Genomic DNA, 16,508 nt, shown 5'->3' on the forward strand with positions numbered 1-16,508 from the left:
CTTGTATCATTTTTAAATATCCAAACTCAATATATAAAGAGTAATTTGTAGCTAAAATTTTAAACAGTTGATGACACGTAATCTAAAATAATACTTATTTATTACTAGAGGAAGTATTGTTTAATGTGTCAGCTCAATTTGTGTCTACACTTTAGATGCATTAGTCCAAGGGAAAAATACAAAAAAAAACCCCTCAAAAGTCACTTGGATTTTGACTTTCCCCCTAAAAGTTGTTTTATTGCAAAAAAAACCTCCCAAAAGTTTGACTTTGTTGAAAAAACCTCTCAAAAATAAAAAAAATTACAAAAATTTTTTAGAAAAAATTAGAGACAATTCTAAGAACTTCTGTGAATTTTTTTTTCAAAAATAATATCCTTTGTATCATATTTCATGGAGATTTTTTTGAATTTTTTATTTTTTTTATTTTTTCGAATTTTTTTAATTCAAATTTGGTTACCGTTCGGTTTCTAAAACCGAACCGGACCGAAATGGTCGGTTATCGCAATTTTTGCTCAGTTACCATCGATTTTTAGAAACCTGGGCTGGAGTGCAGCAGGCGGCAGCAGAATAGGAATCTGAGAGAGAGGGATTAGGAGGGAAGAGGGTGAGTCAGACATTGGAAGCCACGTCAGATCCTAGTCAGCCATGCCACATATGCAAAACCGCCTTCTATCGAAAGGAGGGACGGTTGTGTTGAAGTACAAAGTATGGAATTACAATACATACAATAGACTCGAGAAAGAATTGAGAGTGAAGAGTGATTATTTCATTGCACACATGTTTAATTTATACAGAATAAAAAAAATACAAGTTCATATCTTTCGAGGAGATATAATCATAAGATTTGTTTCACAACAGGTTGTTGTCCGGTTTTGGAAGAAGATGAAGGACCAAAGATAAACAACAGTAAAGATGAGGGACAATTTTTAAACCAATCCAAGAGTTAGGGGGCCAAAGTTGGATTTTTTTTCCCTCAAAATTTGAAAGTTCCTAACATTGCAGCCACCGCGTGAAAGCTGCATTCGAGTGACATTACTGCACAGCTGCAAGGAGAGGAGGATAAAAAGCAACGCAACAAATTTCAGACACAAAACGTCAGCAAGAATTTCGCTACCTGCATTTCAAATTCCACCTTTGTTTAAATATCAAGTGCGTGCCCACACGAATACAGGGTCTCTAGCCGAATGGATCAATTCCTACTATCATCCCAACACAACATATGGGTGACCATTGACAAACACGAAAAAGGGGCTAGAACCCTACTTCTACACAATCCTGTGATCTTCGAGCGAAAAACCATGATGTACAAAACTTTACACAAAATGAGAGCGAGGTCGTCGCGTGGTCAGGAGTCAGGACCTTCCTGCCCGTTGCGGCTGCTGCCGCTGCTTCATACTGGCTCTCCGGGCCACATCCCACGGCTTGTGTGGCACGCCCACACCTTGCTGTGACGCGAAGAACGACTCATAGCCTGGTGAGTCGAAGGCGAAGCCGGTGTGCTTGGAATTCTCTCGAGGGAGCATCGAGATCGCATAGCTCCTCGCTTCCTCTGGGCTTAGGTGGCTGGTCTCCGGCAGCTGCACCCTGCTGTACTCGTGGGGGTCATCCTTGTGCATCTCCTGGATTACTTGGTAGTCGTAGGGGAATAGCCATCTTTGAATCCTGAGACAACATCGCAAGATCAGTGGTACGTCGCATAGTCAAATATTAGCTGAATTTGCTCATAACTTGTCAAGAAGCAGGTATCTTACGATAGATATAGGAAGTCACCAAAAAGAGCAATGATCGGGACAAGCAACATAGTGAGGTAGAAGAAAAAGGTGCTCATCAGAACATAAATCACAAAATACACATTTTCCTGCAAAAGCAAAAGCATGAGGTAGAAAGAAATGGTTACCACAGGAGACCTAGATTACTAACATCCGTAAATAAGTTACACACCTGTCTGTCAAATGATGTCATAATCGCAGAGTATATGAAGATGAACAGAAACCAGGCCACTATACTGCCCGCAACACTCAGATAATGCCATCTCGTTATAGAATTACATGCCATGAGAAGGCGAAGGTTCACAGTCACTACGACACAAGAAAAGGCCATAGTGCTAACATCCCATAGACCAAGAATCTTGCCAGATGTACCGTGACCATGCCGACTTGCAGCTGCAGTAAAGTAATAGAACACTATTGACTGATAGAAGGCAAAAAAAGCCCACACTGCTATCACTCTCCACTTGAAGAATGAATTCCTGATTCCTTCCTTGTAAAGTTGTGGGTATTTTTTTGATAGTGATGCACTCACATCCTGAAATGGGTCGTTTAGTTCAACGCAAAAAAAATAGCATAACTCCATGAATAGAACAAATACAAGCAAGAGTAACCAAACCTTATCAAACAATCCAACCATAATTACAGGTAATGCCGTGAAAATGACATTATAAAGAGACTGGAACCAGTCATCATAAAATCGCTGACCAGAAAAGCCAGTTTGGAAAGTGAACCAGAACTGAGTTAGTGTAAATGTCAGATTCTTGTAGAAGAAGTATGTAATAACCTGCAACAGAAAATTTCAATATTTAGTGCATTGAACCATATACAGAGCTAAAGGTAAGCAACAATAGGTGTACCTTGCACAATCTCAAGTAGGACCACCGTCCATGTACAAGAAGCAAATCAGTAAGAAATCGAAACTGTGCAATGGCAAAATCACTAGCCATAACAGCTTGCATTCCTTCTTGTCCACTGATGCCAATCCCAACATGAGCAGCTTGAATCATACTCACATCATTAGCACCGTCACCAATGCTCAGAGTTATTTTCCGAGCACCCTTCTTAACTAAGCTAGTAACCTACAAAATGTGCGTTAAGTGTCAGCATTTCACATTTTCATGAATCCAACCAAACAGGTTACACTTGTGATTTAATTAAGTTAATGTTCCCGGTTTAGTGCACAAGCATATCCTCCTGAAAAGCTCCAGATATTCATAAACAACAAAGTACCATGTTATCAATTCTTCCTTGGGGAAAAGGCAGGTGGTACAGCAAGAAATGATATTTACCTGTGCCTTCTGCAGTGGAGAAACTCGGCAACATACAACTGAGTGGCAGATTAGACTCAATCCAAGAAGATCCACACGAAGAGTTGGGTCTAGTGCATACATCAAGCATCTACCGTCAATAATGAGAGCCAACTTTCGTTCAGGTATGCTACTTAACGAATGCTGGGCTTCCTCATGGAAACTTTTCAGACTCTGTTTTACTGAGTCTTTGATAACACGTGCAATTTCCACAGGGTCACCCTGAAAAATGACTGATGTGTTATATGTGACACAGGTGGTGATAAGTTGGTTTACACCAACAAGATGCAATTATAATATCATATAGCTGATTATGCTTGACCCAAGTACAAAGAACAAGAAAACGAAAGCCAAGAAATATCTGCAAGACAACCATCAGCGAGATAAAAAGGCGGAAACACTAGAGCAGCAGTATCCACACAAAACTATCAAAAAAGAATATTTTGTGACTCTAAAAAACAGTTTGTATCAGAATAAAGGCTACATTTCCCAAAAAAACGAGTCCCTTAATCTCCCCCAAAAGTATACACCACTGGGACAAGTTGGTTTATACCAACTGGATACAATCATATATATGATTATGCAGAAAAAAAAGTATCATAAGATATGTACAGGACAAACCTCAACATAATGGAGATTGGAGAGTCTAAAGCACTAAAGCAACACAATCCAAATAAACTACTACCTCTGTTTCGCAATGTTTGTCCAGTAAATAGTTGTTTCTAGAATTGAATCTTTCTTGGCCTTATTAGATACATACTAGCATCTATCTAATGGATGTAATTTTCACACAATTCCATTAAATATTACTAAAAAATTATGCCTGATAAGTATGTGGACCAGACAAACATTGTGAAATGGAGGGAGTATTAAAGAAGAATACTTTCTATCATGTATTCCACAAAATGAAAATTTTGTATGAGCCTTATGATGAAATATTCACAAATACAAGTCAAAAATCAAGGTTCAATCTCTCAAAAACACCAGTCCCATAAATGCGTAATACCAAAGTAACCCAAGTAGTCAGGTATCAATTGAACTTGACAACTTGTGAGTCATCACTTTGCAAGTACAGTTGCAGTTAAGCTATACTGTTATCCTAAGTTCTAAATTTAGGGCAGATACCATTAACAGTCTCCACTTTAGGTCATTTACAGCTTAAGGATGTAATAAACTAAACAAAAACTATCAATGTTTTCAAAATGCAACAACATGTGCATCTTACCCTGTCTTCAGCCTCCCTAATAGCATCTGTCTCTGAACTAATGATGAACTGTTTTGTATCATTGTTTACCAAGCTGCACGCTGCATATGTCAGATGAAAGACAGGTCAAGAAAAGAACATCCAGAATCAAAAGTTGACTGAAAGAAATATTTTTCCCATTAAGAACCAGAACAAGTAGTCCAAATTAATCAAGATAGAATAGAAGCTTCACCATATGCTATGTTAATTGCTGTTTCCATCTTATCTCCAGTTAACACCCAAATTTTTATGCCAGCTGCAGAAAGAGTTTCAATGCAGGCTGGCACCCCTTCTTGCAGTTTGTCCTCTATAGCAGTGCACCCTATCAATATAAGGTCTTTTTCAATAAATTCAGCCACCTGCAGGGGGGGGGGGGGATTACATCACAATGTAGCCAACAATAGAAGAATGATAAAACGTCAAGGTTCACCTTTTGTATCTACAATGTAGTCAGTCTGTGATTGTGTGATAGAATGCACAGATAAATCTATAAAAAAAATCGAAAATAAGAAACAAAAAAGAGGAATTCTTAGCTATTGTTGCTCTAACATTGACCAAAATGTGTCATGCATGATCCTCGTTCCTAGCATTGCAAATGTATATCAAATGAATTTAATCTAGTTAACTTCTGTAATTTTTTTTTTGTAAAGCAGTCTGTAGTATCTAAGTGGGGAAGCAATTACAGGATGTTCGAAACACGTAGATCATGATTATAACAGCAAGCGACAATTAGAAAGACAAAACTGCAAGACTTGCTAATGGCTTTTATAGGTTGCATGGCTCATGTAGCTTTGTTAAAAAAATACAACTTGCCACAATAAATTCAACAAATTTACAGTGGCGGCAAAAAATTCTAACTTGTTGCAAGTACACAATAGCAAGTAAAGCTACAATGAATGCCACAATGAAGATTTTCAGAAAAAGAAAAATCAATAATAATGTCTAGACCTAAAAATTTCTATGTTACTGAGTAAACAATCCTACTCAGCAATGCATGATGTTCACCCATTTAAGTAAGAAATCACAAAATAATGGATGAAAGGGTAATTTAACTATTTATAGATACAGTAGCAAAAAAATCAAACCGAAAGGACCATATTCAGCAAATATATTTTGTCAGAATATTATTATGTCAATCGTCGTATTAAAAGCCAAAAGATGGTGATGCGTTAACCTCATCAAGCTTCTTATCACGATCTCGTAAAGATGATTTTGCTTGAACAAACTTCTCGTTCCAGCTTTCGTATTGCTCCCTACTAAGATCTCGATAGGCAAGACAAAGCGTACGCAAGCCAGCAGAACCAAATTGTTCTAGATGTTCTCTGCTGATCTTTTTCATATCAGGATTTCCAGCAGCTAATCGTTCATAAACAACATTATCAGCACCCTATACAAAGATTGTTTCAGGTTAGTGCAATAATAAAAAAACAGAAGCCAAACCAAGCTCTTTTTTCTTTTATTACCTTGCAATAGAGAACAAGTCTTCCATTCGGGAAACGACAAACCACAGATTGGCGCTTTCTTGTACTGTTAGTACAGTAAAGTGTAAACTAACGAACAATGACTTCATCTCATTGAATTTACATTAAAAAAATTGAAGTAAATAAACCACACCTGTTGAATTCCAGAACATTCAGAATTTCATATGGAACATCTTGTATGCTCCCCATCCTCTCAACATGTGATTCACGAACCATGACTGTTGTTGGTGTACGTCTACAAAACAAGCACAAAATGCCACCCTCAAAACATAACTATTTAATAATACAGTCTCTGACATTTGGTTGTTCGTTTTGCATCCAAGGAAATTGGGAGGAGCAAGCTAAAGGATATTAACAAATTGACGTGTTGACACAGCAATTATAAATGGGGTAGTAGAGCTAGTTTTATACTAACACTAAGTACTATACTACTCCTTCCTTGCAGTCACAAATACTTGACGTTTTGGACAAGGTTTGGTCAAACTTTTGAAAGTTTGTTTGACTATCAATAACTTTAAAATATTTAGTTCGGAAATATGCAAGTCACCTGTGTAGATTTCTATTGAAAAGCACTTCCATAATCTCATAAATTTATTGGATTTTATAAATATATATTCTAACGAAAAAACAGTGGTCAAAGATTCAAAGGTACACATTGGAGTCTGTCTTGTCCAAAACGTAAAGTGTTCCATATTAAAAAACAATACCAGCAAAACTGGAGGAAGTATCTTTTCTGGTTCGTGCAGCTCTCATTGGGTTTATCTCTAGCCTACATCAATGACCAACTTGCTTGGGATAAAAGGCTTTGTGTTCCATATTAAAAAAAATGATGCCAGCAAAACATGGGTGTATGGCAATCCTTTTCATGTGCATTCCATTCAAGACAGTAACTGAGGTATTTTTAAAAAATTATGACGGATAAATAATACAGAAGCACAAAAGTGCAAGAGGAATCTAAGACAATGGTAAGATAATAGTTACCTATAAAAGAAGAAACCAAAATTCTTAGCAGCAGCCACAAGTGCAGCCTCATCAGGAGAGGCAGCTTGGTAACTGATCTTTTCAGGTATCTCCTCACCCTCAGGAAGAACTGTATGACAGATTGCAAGGCATCTGAAGAATTCCTAAACAGAAACAAGAGCAAATAAAAAAGAATGTATTTTCAGCACAAATTAGGATGGGAAAAAAGGGATCTGAAGCAGTAAGACAAGAACAAAGATGGCTTTTTGTGTGGAAGAACGTCTGTAAATACAATCAAAGGTGACTATGACCAAAACTGGAACAAAAAATACTATTAAAGTAAAGAGATAAGGTTATATTTATTTCGCAAGTTCTCCAATATCTACCTTGCAAGCCTCAGGATTAGATTCATTTCTCCATGCACCACGCATCAGCCTAGCGTCATCAAAGTTGAATCCTTTCTCATGAACTGCACCGGCTGATCTTTTACCCTAGTAAAAGCAAATAAAGCAATATAAACATAGTTGATTGTTCATGACATGATAACAAAGTTCAAAGATGTAAACAACAAAGAAATACTGAACCTCCTCATCGTCGATCTTGACTCCAGCTCGCTCTGCCCCTCCTTTTTCAATCTCTGTAATACCAGTTCCATACATTTCTCCACCAATCGAGCATTTGAAGAATTCCATCAGGTTTCTTGTAAGTGTTCCAGTTTTGTCAGAAAATATATATTCAACCTGAACCATTATGTTTATGGTAAGTAAGATCAAAAGACGAAATGTATCAAAAATGTTTTATTTATTATTGTGTTAAAATCCATCAACAAGATCCCACTAAGCATCAGTTTAGTCTCGTGAAATTATGTGTTTGAACCTTGAACCCGAGGAACACCCCCATAACTGATGAATGCATCTAACTTGGACAAAGTGGGGCCATTCAACATTTTTTTGCTTAATGGACGACCCCCATCCAGCAAATGCTTTCAATTCATCCAGCTTGTGGAACGAGATGGTGCTAGAATGACGCCATCTATGCCAATAACCAAACACATCCATGTAGGGTGGGTCCCATACTCCCATTCCAGCAACCATACTATAGAGGGTTTTCTTTAAACCGAAAAGAGGATTAAGGGACAGTGATTACCTGCCCAAGCTCCTCATTAAGGTTAGAAGTCCGTGCCAGAGCTGGGGTGTTGCTCTCAGCATGGTACATACGAAGATCATTATTAATGAATTGTGTGCACTGAATGAATTTGATCATCTGCCAACAAGAGGTAGCATAAGCTCCAATAGCGCAAACACAGGATAGGATGCTCTAAATAACAAGTCAGACAAAATACCTCAATGGATACATAAAGAGAAATGGGGATGATCGTTGAGTATAGAGTTATTAGAGTAAACATGGTTAAAATGGTCACCTGCGGCAAAAGTAGTATTTTAAAGCCAAGTGTACGGATTTAGCTATAACAAAAATTATCTTAAAACAGTAAATACCACAAATCTGTTTCTGGGATTGAACTGGTCCTCCACATGCCCACGCAATCCAAGATAGAAGTATTTCTCATTAATAAACACACCACTGTTGACAATTGGCAAATACAAGGTCCATTAGTACAGATACAGCTTTGATCGCCAAAAGCAACAATATGTAAAACAATCATGCCTACATAATCCTTTTACCATATGAAGATGTACTACACTTGATGATTTTGCATTCACCGGTACAAGGGTGCCTGCCCCTCCCCTCCACCTCTCAGACACACAATTACACAACTACTAAAATGTGTGTGTGTGTGTGTTGGGGGTGAGGGGAAGGGGGTTGCTCTTCGGACTTAACCATTTAATTATGAATTTCTGCAAATTGATTATGCAAGTGCAATCATCCACAGGATGAACCTAAAAGGAACAACATATGTTCAGGACATGAATGTACAAATACTCCTGCCAGTGACAAGTGTTGTTTTGGACATTGGTACAGCCTCCGAAACATAGCTTCGGACACCAATTGCTATTGTAGTATGTTTGTAAGACCTAATAAATCAACAACATTACGGAAATATTTTTCTAGCCAATTAAAATATTTGTATCTACTGTTTCTCAAAGTCAAAATAGTTTGACTGCATATATTCTAGGACGATAAGTGGATATTCGTAAATGAAGCAGATATGTGTGGTTTGGCATAAAAAGTAGGTGTGCCGAATAAATAAGTGGATTTTAAGAAAACTGACCTTCCAATAGCACCAATAACGCACATTGTGAAGAGGGTTGCAAATAGAGCAAGGATAAGTTTGTCTAGCTTTTTTTCCAATGTACTTCTTTTGGAGGGAACATTCATGGAATTCATCATAACCTGTGACAATTTTCCACAACAGTAAATCGCAAAACTTGAAGAAAGCCACAAGTTCAAACTTCCAAGTATAATAGACAGGGAGCAAAAAAATGCCCATACTTTTGTCTCATGGCCAGTGAATATGACAGCCCCAACAATGTATTCTGTATTACGAAGGCTGCATCCCTGTGGCAAGAAGGAAATGAGAAGTTAATGCTCTCTTGCGCATGGATAGAACTTAATGCTCTGTTGTGCATGGTCAGAGTAGACTGTTCAGAATGACAAGGCACAAACCAATCGACCTCAAAAAAAAAAAAAAGAGGCACAAACCAATCTGATGAAAAGCAAACATCAGAGAGACAAAATGAATATTACAGCATCTCTAATGCTGTGATGCAAGTGGTAATTAAGGAGTTAAGGAGAGGTGACAGGTGACTCAAAAAGAGAGTGTGACTCATCACCAAGAATTGAACCATCCAATGCATGTAGCTTGACAAGGGTTCTTCTTAGGTGATCTAAAAAAATCACAGGAGCACAAAAAGTATGTTCCATATAGCAGATTTTGGTACTCTCTCTCTCTCTATTATGGAGCACATCTCCATGGAAAATAAATTACAAATCTCCATGGAAAATAAATTACACCTAAGCACCCTGTATTATGGAGCATCGGAGATGCTTTATATTCCATATGGTTATAAGTGATGTCACTACTTTCATTCTCAGATATATAACTTTGACTATTGGTTTATACTTTAGTATACTTTCACCATTGAGCATTGTACAGACAAATTTTTATGCATTTTACAAACATTGTTTCCACCATCAACCACTCACCATACAAGCAAAACTAGGGAACAAGTAGAAACTGTTAAAAGTGAGGAAAGGGAACAAGTACAAATTGTTAAAAGTGAGGAAAGGTTGTAAAAACGTTTGGTAATATAACTATCTTAATTTTGCAAAAGCTATGAACATAACATTATAGAAGCATTTTCATGAACAATTTACAGAAGTAAAATGTCATGTGGCTACTCTTGATATTTCCAGAGATGCAGTTGGTCAGAATTGAAAGGATTTCAACAAGGGAGTATCAAATAGCCTGTCAAGTCAAATCTAGGAACAAAGAAACATGGTAATGGGATAATCCTTTTAACAAATAAAAAGAGAAAATAACAAATAATCTGATACTTACCCTTAATAGTAATTGGTTAGGTGACAGTGGTATAATCTGCTTCTCCAAAATAAGATTGCCAGTAAATGTATAAAGCGAATTGTTTGGCTGTTCACATTGTACTTCACCTGTAAGCCGTTTATGTAAGTTCAATATGGAGCATTGAAACGTATAAATCACAAGACAAATGAAGAATGTGAAGTTAAGGAAAAGAACACAGCTTCCTAAATTCAATCAACCACAGATAAAAAAAAAGGTATCCAACAGAAAAGAACCTTTGAACAAAGAAGCCTTTTCAGGAAGCACATAGTCCCAAGTTTTCTCCAAAGCCTTCCTTATTTTTAGGTTTGTTTCCCCATCAAGATTTGCTGTCTACAATAAATAAAAATATCCAAAAATCATTTAAAAGAAAATATTCTCCTTATAGTTTACAGTTTGCGCAAAGAAATGAAAATATGTATAAATGAATATATGAACCTCGATGTAGCAGACACCATCAGGATTTGTACTTGACAGGAAGAGCAAGTCAGCAGGGAAATAACCATCTTGCTTGATCTGCTCTAAAGAAGTGCCGTCACTATTAGATTTTTATGCACTTAGAGCTCAATAATAGATACAGAAAAGATCAAGTCAATTACTCTCAGAAAGGACCAGACTGATGAACTAAAAAGTTACTAAAGGGGCATTTCAGACATTACCTTCACAATATCTCCAACCTGCAGTCTTTTCCAAGGAGTACTTTCCCAATGTTGACCTTGCAATACATCGACATGTGCATTATTAATTGACATGTCATTCTGGAACCGTTTCTGTATAAGAGCAGCAAAGATAAAGGATCGTACATCAGATTTCTTGATTTAATAATGGAAGAACAAAATAGAGAAGCAACAAAGTAAAACTAACCCAATCCTCAAAAGCTTCCTTGATGAGAGACACAAGAAGCACAAGACTAAGAGGGACAACGTTGGTGACAGGATGAACTGGACTGCAAAATACAAGTGAAAAGTTAGAATTAAGGCTGAAGGAAAGCAAAGGATGGCCGAATCAACCCATGGACTAGGCAGAGAGACCTAATTGGTGTGGTCGACAAGATTGAAATCATGAGAAAGTAGAGATTTGCCACCCGCCTGAACTGTCAAAGCAAAAGATAAATCAATTACAAAAGGTTCCTATGGTCAAATACTGTTGCATGAATGGTAATGAAGAAACATTCAAATTTCTGTTGCAGCAAGGATTGCAAAAGCTGTTTTGGGGGCATGAGAAACGTGCATTATAACATTCATTATTTGATCCAATGATAATAGTCTATGAAGCTCAATGGAACACTTATCCCCACTTATCAGACAAAGCGCTGAACAAGGAACCGCCAGATTTAAGAAGCCGCACAAAATGCAGCTTACACTGTATGAAAAGTGCAATGTGCTTTAACATAAACCAAGATAGTAGAATTTCATGGTGCATGCATAATATGCAAACTAATATAATCGCAGTATCTTAAACGCATTGCAACATTTGACAAACCAGGTAAACACATCATGCATCCACTAATAAGCCAATTATAAGAGATAAAAAGCTCTTGAACGGCACATATTTTAGGAGAGATCAAATTGCGCCATGGAAAACGAACAAGATATGTATTTCAATTATTTAAGAAATAAGTCTGCATTTCTTGTTAGAACTTAAAACAACTTAGTATTTGTGGAACAGAAAAGAAGAAGAAGAGGAAAGTAAGTTCATTCAGTTGCGCATATGAAATCAGACAAACAAAATTAATGTCTTTCCATAAAAAGAAAAAACTGAAGGGAAAAATATGCTCCAAAAGATGCTAAATCAACAGAGTTTGCTTGATCAGTAACATGGCATGAACAAAAATAATGTATTGATACCTGCTCAAATAACCCTTTAGGTAGAAAAGTCAGGATACTGTACTTTGTGGTCGACACAGAATTTCCCTAGAAATGCAAATAAGGCATGTAAGAGAATGTTAAAAAGGGAAATAACTTAGCCCTGGCAATAGAATTCGCAGAATTGACAGTTTACATGTGGGAGCTTGTAAAACCAATGAATAGACCAATTTCCATGGTCAAACAAGCTACAAGCATATTGCCAATATGGCATAGTAAAGTTTCATCTTCACATTATCGGTTTTGAATAACCATGTATTTAATAATTTACATTGACAAATGAAATAAAAGGGGAAGTTTCATCAGTGTGATGTACCAGGCTCATGAATACACATTCGCATATTATAGCTGCAGCAGTTATGCAGGAAGAAAAGGAAAATTTAATCAATTGATCCATTCAAACACAAACAGCAAAGGTAAATAGGTGAAATCGAACAATTTTTTGGCACAATCTCCCTATGTTTGTGTTGCATTGACATCAACCCACAGTCCCCCAGTTACTAGACCAGGACATGAAGCATGATCCAAAAGCACGTTAGTCAAAACATGAGCCATGTTTCAGGCAAATAGCCTTGCTTATATAATTGGTGGTATCAAGTGGAGAGCTGGCCGCCCTGACCAAGCAAGCAGGTGCAAGTTTGGTACCCGAGGTAGCTCGCACCTCCCGCAGCTAAGGTTAGGATTAACATAATAGCACGGATACTGTACCTCAGCTCCTCAAGCATAGCCAAGTGGAAATCATGCTTTTTAAGGGTACCTCAGCTCCTCAAGCATAGCCTAGGCGACGCTAAGGTGCCCGGGCGGGCTGAAGTGCTGGGCGCCAGCCTCGCCTTGCTGGCCGAGCATATGGTGTCCGCCTTGGCGTCTGAGGCGTCGGCTAGGCGCAGTATGGCATCGCTATGGCGCCCAGAGGCCTGAGGCCGACACCATTCGGCCGACCGAGCATGCAGACGTGTGGGAAAAGTAGAGGTGTCGTGCGGGGAAAAGAGAGGGAGGGGGGAATAGGCGGCAATGATTAGAGGGAAATAGAATTAGAGACAGAGGGAGGGAGGGAGGGAGGGAAAGAGGCGGCGGAACTCCTCAGCAGGCCACACCAAAAGGAGGCAGCAGCAGCACGTGACACCAAAAGGAGGCGGCACACCTTCAGAAGCCTTGCGATGGCGATTCGGCAGCGGACTTCTCCCTACTCTGCAGTCCGCAGCCGCACTTCTGCTTGGCGGGATCTCCTTCGGCCTTCTCTGCTCAGCGCCAGGAGCCCTGGAATTGAACATCTTCTTCGCCCTTCTCTGCTCAGCGACATTCAATCTTCTTCAGCGGTAAGTACATGGCTACATGTTACTGCTCTATGTTGACTGTTAGTCTCTACCTGCGGCTCTGTGTTTTCTGCTCTGTCTGTGGCTCTGTGTTGAACTGTCGACTGTTTAGCTATGGTTTGCAATTGAGCACTGAGCAGTGAGTAGAGTTGACTTTTGCTACTTTTGTGTTGTGCTGCACTAGCAGCATTTCTTATTATGCTATTGGACTTTAAATTTGTGGTTGTGGACTTATGTTATTGTTATGTAATGCTGCTATTGGACTTTTGCTAATTAATTTTCAGATTTCAGATTTGTCACTTACATCATTACATGTTATTCTCAGATTTCAGACTTGTGTTGTGCTAACTATTGAGTTCCATTTTTGTGTAGCTTGCTGCATGGGACAAGAGAAGAGAAGCCACAAAAGAACAGAAGAGGAGAGAAGAGAGGTCAGACCATTGGCAGGACAAAGGTAAGTATATATGCTAAACTGCTACTGAAATCTAGAGTAATTATAGGTTAGGATGTGAGTATGGCGTCGCGTCGCGTCGCCGCACGCCATACCCGCCTAGGCGGCTGGAAGGGGGTGGGTCGCCTTTACCTTGTTGCAGCAACACAACCCTCAGTGACTCCTACCCAAGAGTGAATTCTCATCGCGCGGTGGGCGGAAAGAACCAGCTAGCTCATCGGCACCAGACGATCCAGCCCCGGCCCGACCAAACCACGCGAGCTTGGAACGGGCGAGCCACAGCGAGATCTAACAAGGGGATCGAATCGAAACGAATTGGGGACGAGGCGGGGGAGGGGGGGCGTACCTTGTAACCGACGGACGCGTTGGCCTCGCGGTCGTTGCAGTACACGGTCCGCACGGTTGGCGCCTGCGGCTGCGGCTGCCTCCGGAGGCTGCTGCCGCCGCCGCCGCCGCCGAGCCGCGCCGTCCGGGACGCCGCCGACTCCCGGCGCCCGTACCCCGAGGAGGAGGCCCCCGCCGGCTCGCCGCCCAGCCGCGCGGTGGCGACCCGCACCATCTCCTTTATCCGCGCGCTCATCTCGGCTCCCCTCCCGCTCACTACCAAATCCAACGAACGGCGCGGAGATCTGGCGGGAGGCCCGAGGACCTCCCGTCGGATTGGATCGAGCGCCTCGAGATCGGGGGTGGTTCGAAGCAGGCCGGATCCGCGTGGTTTCTCGGCGGATTCGCCCGGCCGAGGAGGAGGGGTTGGGATCACGCGTCGCCGCTGCTGTTCGCGGGCGCGCGGCCGTGGGTCCCCTGCTTTTTCTCGCGTGGTTCCCTTCCCTCTCCTGGGACACACAGGAGACGAAGAGCGGAGGGAGCCGAGGAGGTGAGGACTCGAAGGATTTTTGCGGGATGCACCCTGGGTTGTTTTGAAAAAATGGCGGGGGCTTAACGGCGTTTTGATGTCTGCGCCTTGTAGTTGAATCTTCGTCTTTCGTCGCTCTTTTCCACGCGTAAGAATATCTTTCTTTTCCTGCGGAGAATTTCTGAAAAATTTGGTAAAATCTTTTTGTTTTAGTCTTATTGAGGACACGGTCGTATAAGAAGTAAACTGCTTTCTACGTGAAACTCCTATAAAACCATGATAGTACATCAATACAAGATGATATTATTATCATGTTTGGTTCGTTTAGAGGATGAGACTCAAAACGACCTAAGATAAGATCGAATTCTATGGTTTCCTTTCGCGGAAAGATTCTCGTCGTGAAGGGATTTTCGTTCTCTTCAGTGCTCCAACGATTTTCCTTCACGGTTTCCTTCACGACGGGATTCACAGGGTCATTCCCTTCAGGACGAGATTCTCTCTCCGTTCCCTTCGCGATTCCCCTCGAAGGGAAACTGTTGGAGATGAGAGAAAATAAAGGGAATGTAAACGGGGAAGGGAATCGGGAAGGGAACGAAATGAAGGAAATATGGTTGGGGGTAGTCTAATAGGAGGAGCCTCTTAGGCTATCTCTAACAAAAACTGTAAAATCTAGAAATCCAGTGCTATAGTGATTTGCAGACTACTGTAACGCATGTTTTTGTCTCCAACAGAAGCGGCATCGGTCCCAACAGAGATACTGCCGGACCAGCATAGGGGAACGGGAGAAGCAAATATGCGAACTACTGTAGCGATCCTCAACACTATTCCCTGAGTCTTCCTATGGGCTCAAGGGGAGGAGAAGAGTAAGGGAAGGTAGAAAATATGGTAGCTGTTGGGGATGAAAGAAATAAGGAATACTATAATAGTATTAGAGGATACTGTAATAGTGTTATAGATGATGAACTTTTAGAGCATCTATTGCAGATGACCTTATATACTACATCATCATGTGTTTCTTTTTATGAAACCACTGTCTTTAACAAAAATTCAACTTCTTTTAGAAAAAAGAAAATGCAAACTCGATCACCAATAATAATGGGGTGAGATTTGAGTTGTCTTCTAGTTTTGACCATTCACCTTGTTTCCATTTCTTGCGGAACACATAGGTGCAATTAGTGATGCAACTAAAGAAAATAAATTAAGACATCAAACAAGTTATGAAATGAGATTAGCTCAATTGGTGGGATATATATAGAGAGAGGGGTTCGAACCCATAGTTGGCTTAAAATTGGGTATCTTTCTCTTCTTCATATGCAAAAGTCACCTAGTTCGTGGTTTAGTTATTTCTTCTCCAAGATGTCAAAGAAGTCACCATTTTGGTAGACTTTGTTATGTTCTAACATGGTGATATCAGATTACTTACGAAATGATTGAATGGCTAAGAGGGGTAAATTGGGCTTTAATTAAAAATACTATTATCAAATTCTAGAAAAATAGCAACCTTAGTCTAGATAAATAGAAATATAACTACACGATCAAACTAGATAAAATCAAGTAAATAAGTAAGCTAGCATACAAAGTAAATTGTGAAATTGAAAGCTTGCAAATATATAAATGGATAAAGTAAATATGGGAAAGTAAAGAGATAGACAAGAAGACACCAATTTTTTCTCGAGATATCGAGGAGTTGACATTCCCTCTAATCCTTGTTGGAGCATCCACTAAGGA

At 39.7% G+C, this 16,508-nt stretch overlaps 1 protein-coding gene across 4 annotated transcripts; it reads right to left on the reverse strand.

Annotated features, from left to right (window-relative positions):
* Positions 1-1,095: 1,095 nt before the first annotated feature.
* Positions 1,096-14,827, reverse strand: LOC133907744 (phospholipid-transporting ATPase 3-like). 4 transcript variants are annotated; one of them, XM_062349824.1, is made up of 27 exons: positions 14,274-14,827; positions 12,146-12,211; positions 11,330-11,391; positions 11,163-11,244; positions 10,958-11,068; positions 10,737-10,814; positions 10,535-10,631; positions 10,281-10,387; positions 9,212-9,277; positions 8,991-9,112; positions 8,257-8,341; positions 8,103-8,180; positions 7,907-8,023; positions 7,345-7,500; positions 7,147-7,251; positions 6,782-6,924; positions 5,934-6,035; positions 5,783-5,846; positions 5,494-5,706; positions 4,513-4,678; positions 4,302-4,381; positions 3,059-3,298; positions 2,627-2,848; positions 2,386-2,553; positions 1,942-2,304; positions 1,752-1,858; positions 1,096-1,662 (listed from the first exon to the last, which is right to left on the reverse strand). In XM_062349824.1, the coding sequence occupies exons 1-27, from the start codon at positions 14,505-14,507 to the stop codon at positions 1,353-1,355; spliced, it is 3,744 nt and encodes a 1,247-aa protein (XP_062205808.1). In that variant the 5' UTR covers positions 14,508-14,827; the 3' UTR covers positions 1,096-1,352. The 4 variants fall into 4 exon arrangements, with proteins under 4 accessions (XP_062205808.1, XP_062205809.1, XP_062205810.1 ...); XM_062349825.1 differs by having other exon boundaries at positions 11,330-11,386; positions 14,274-14,352; XM_062349826.1 differs by lacking the exon at positions 14,274-14,827 and having other exon boundaries at positions 11,163-11,239; positions 12,146-12,213.
* Positions 14,828-16,508: the final 1,681 nt, after the last annotated feature.

Source organism: Phragmites australis, chromosome 24 (genome assembly GCF_958298935.1).
Source record: "Phragmites australis chromosome 24, lpPhrAust1.1, whole genome shotgun sequence".
NCBI lineage: Eukaryota > Viridiplantae > Streptophyta > Magnoliopsida > Poales > Poaceae > Phragmites > Phragmites australis.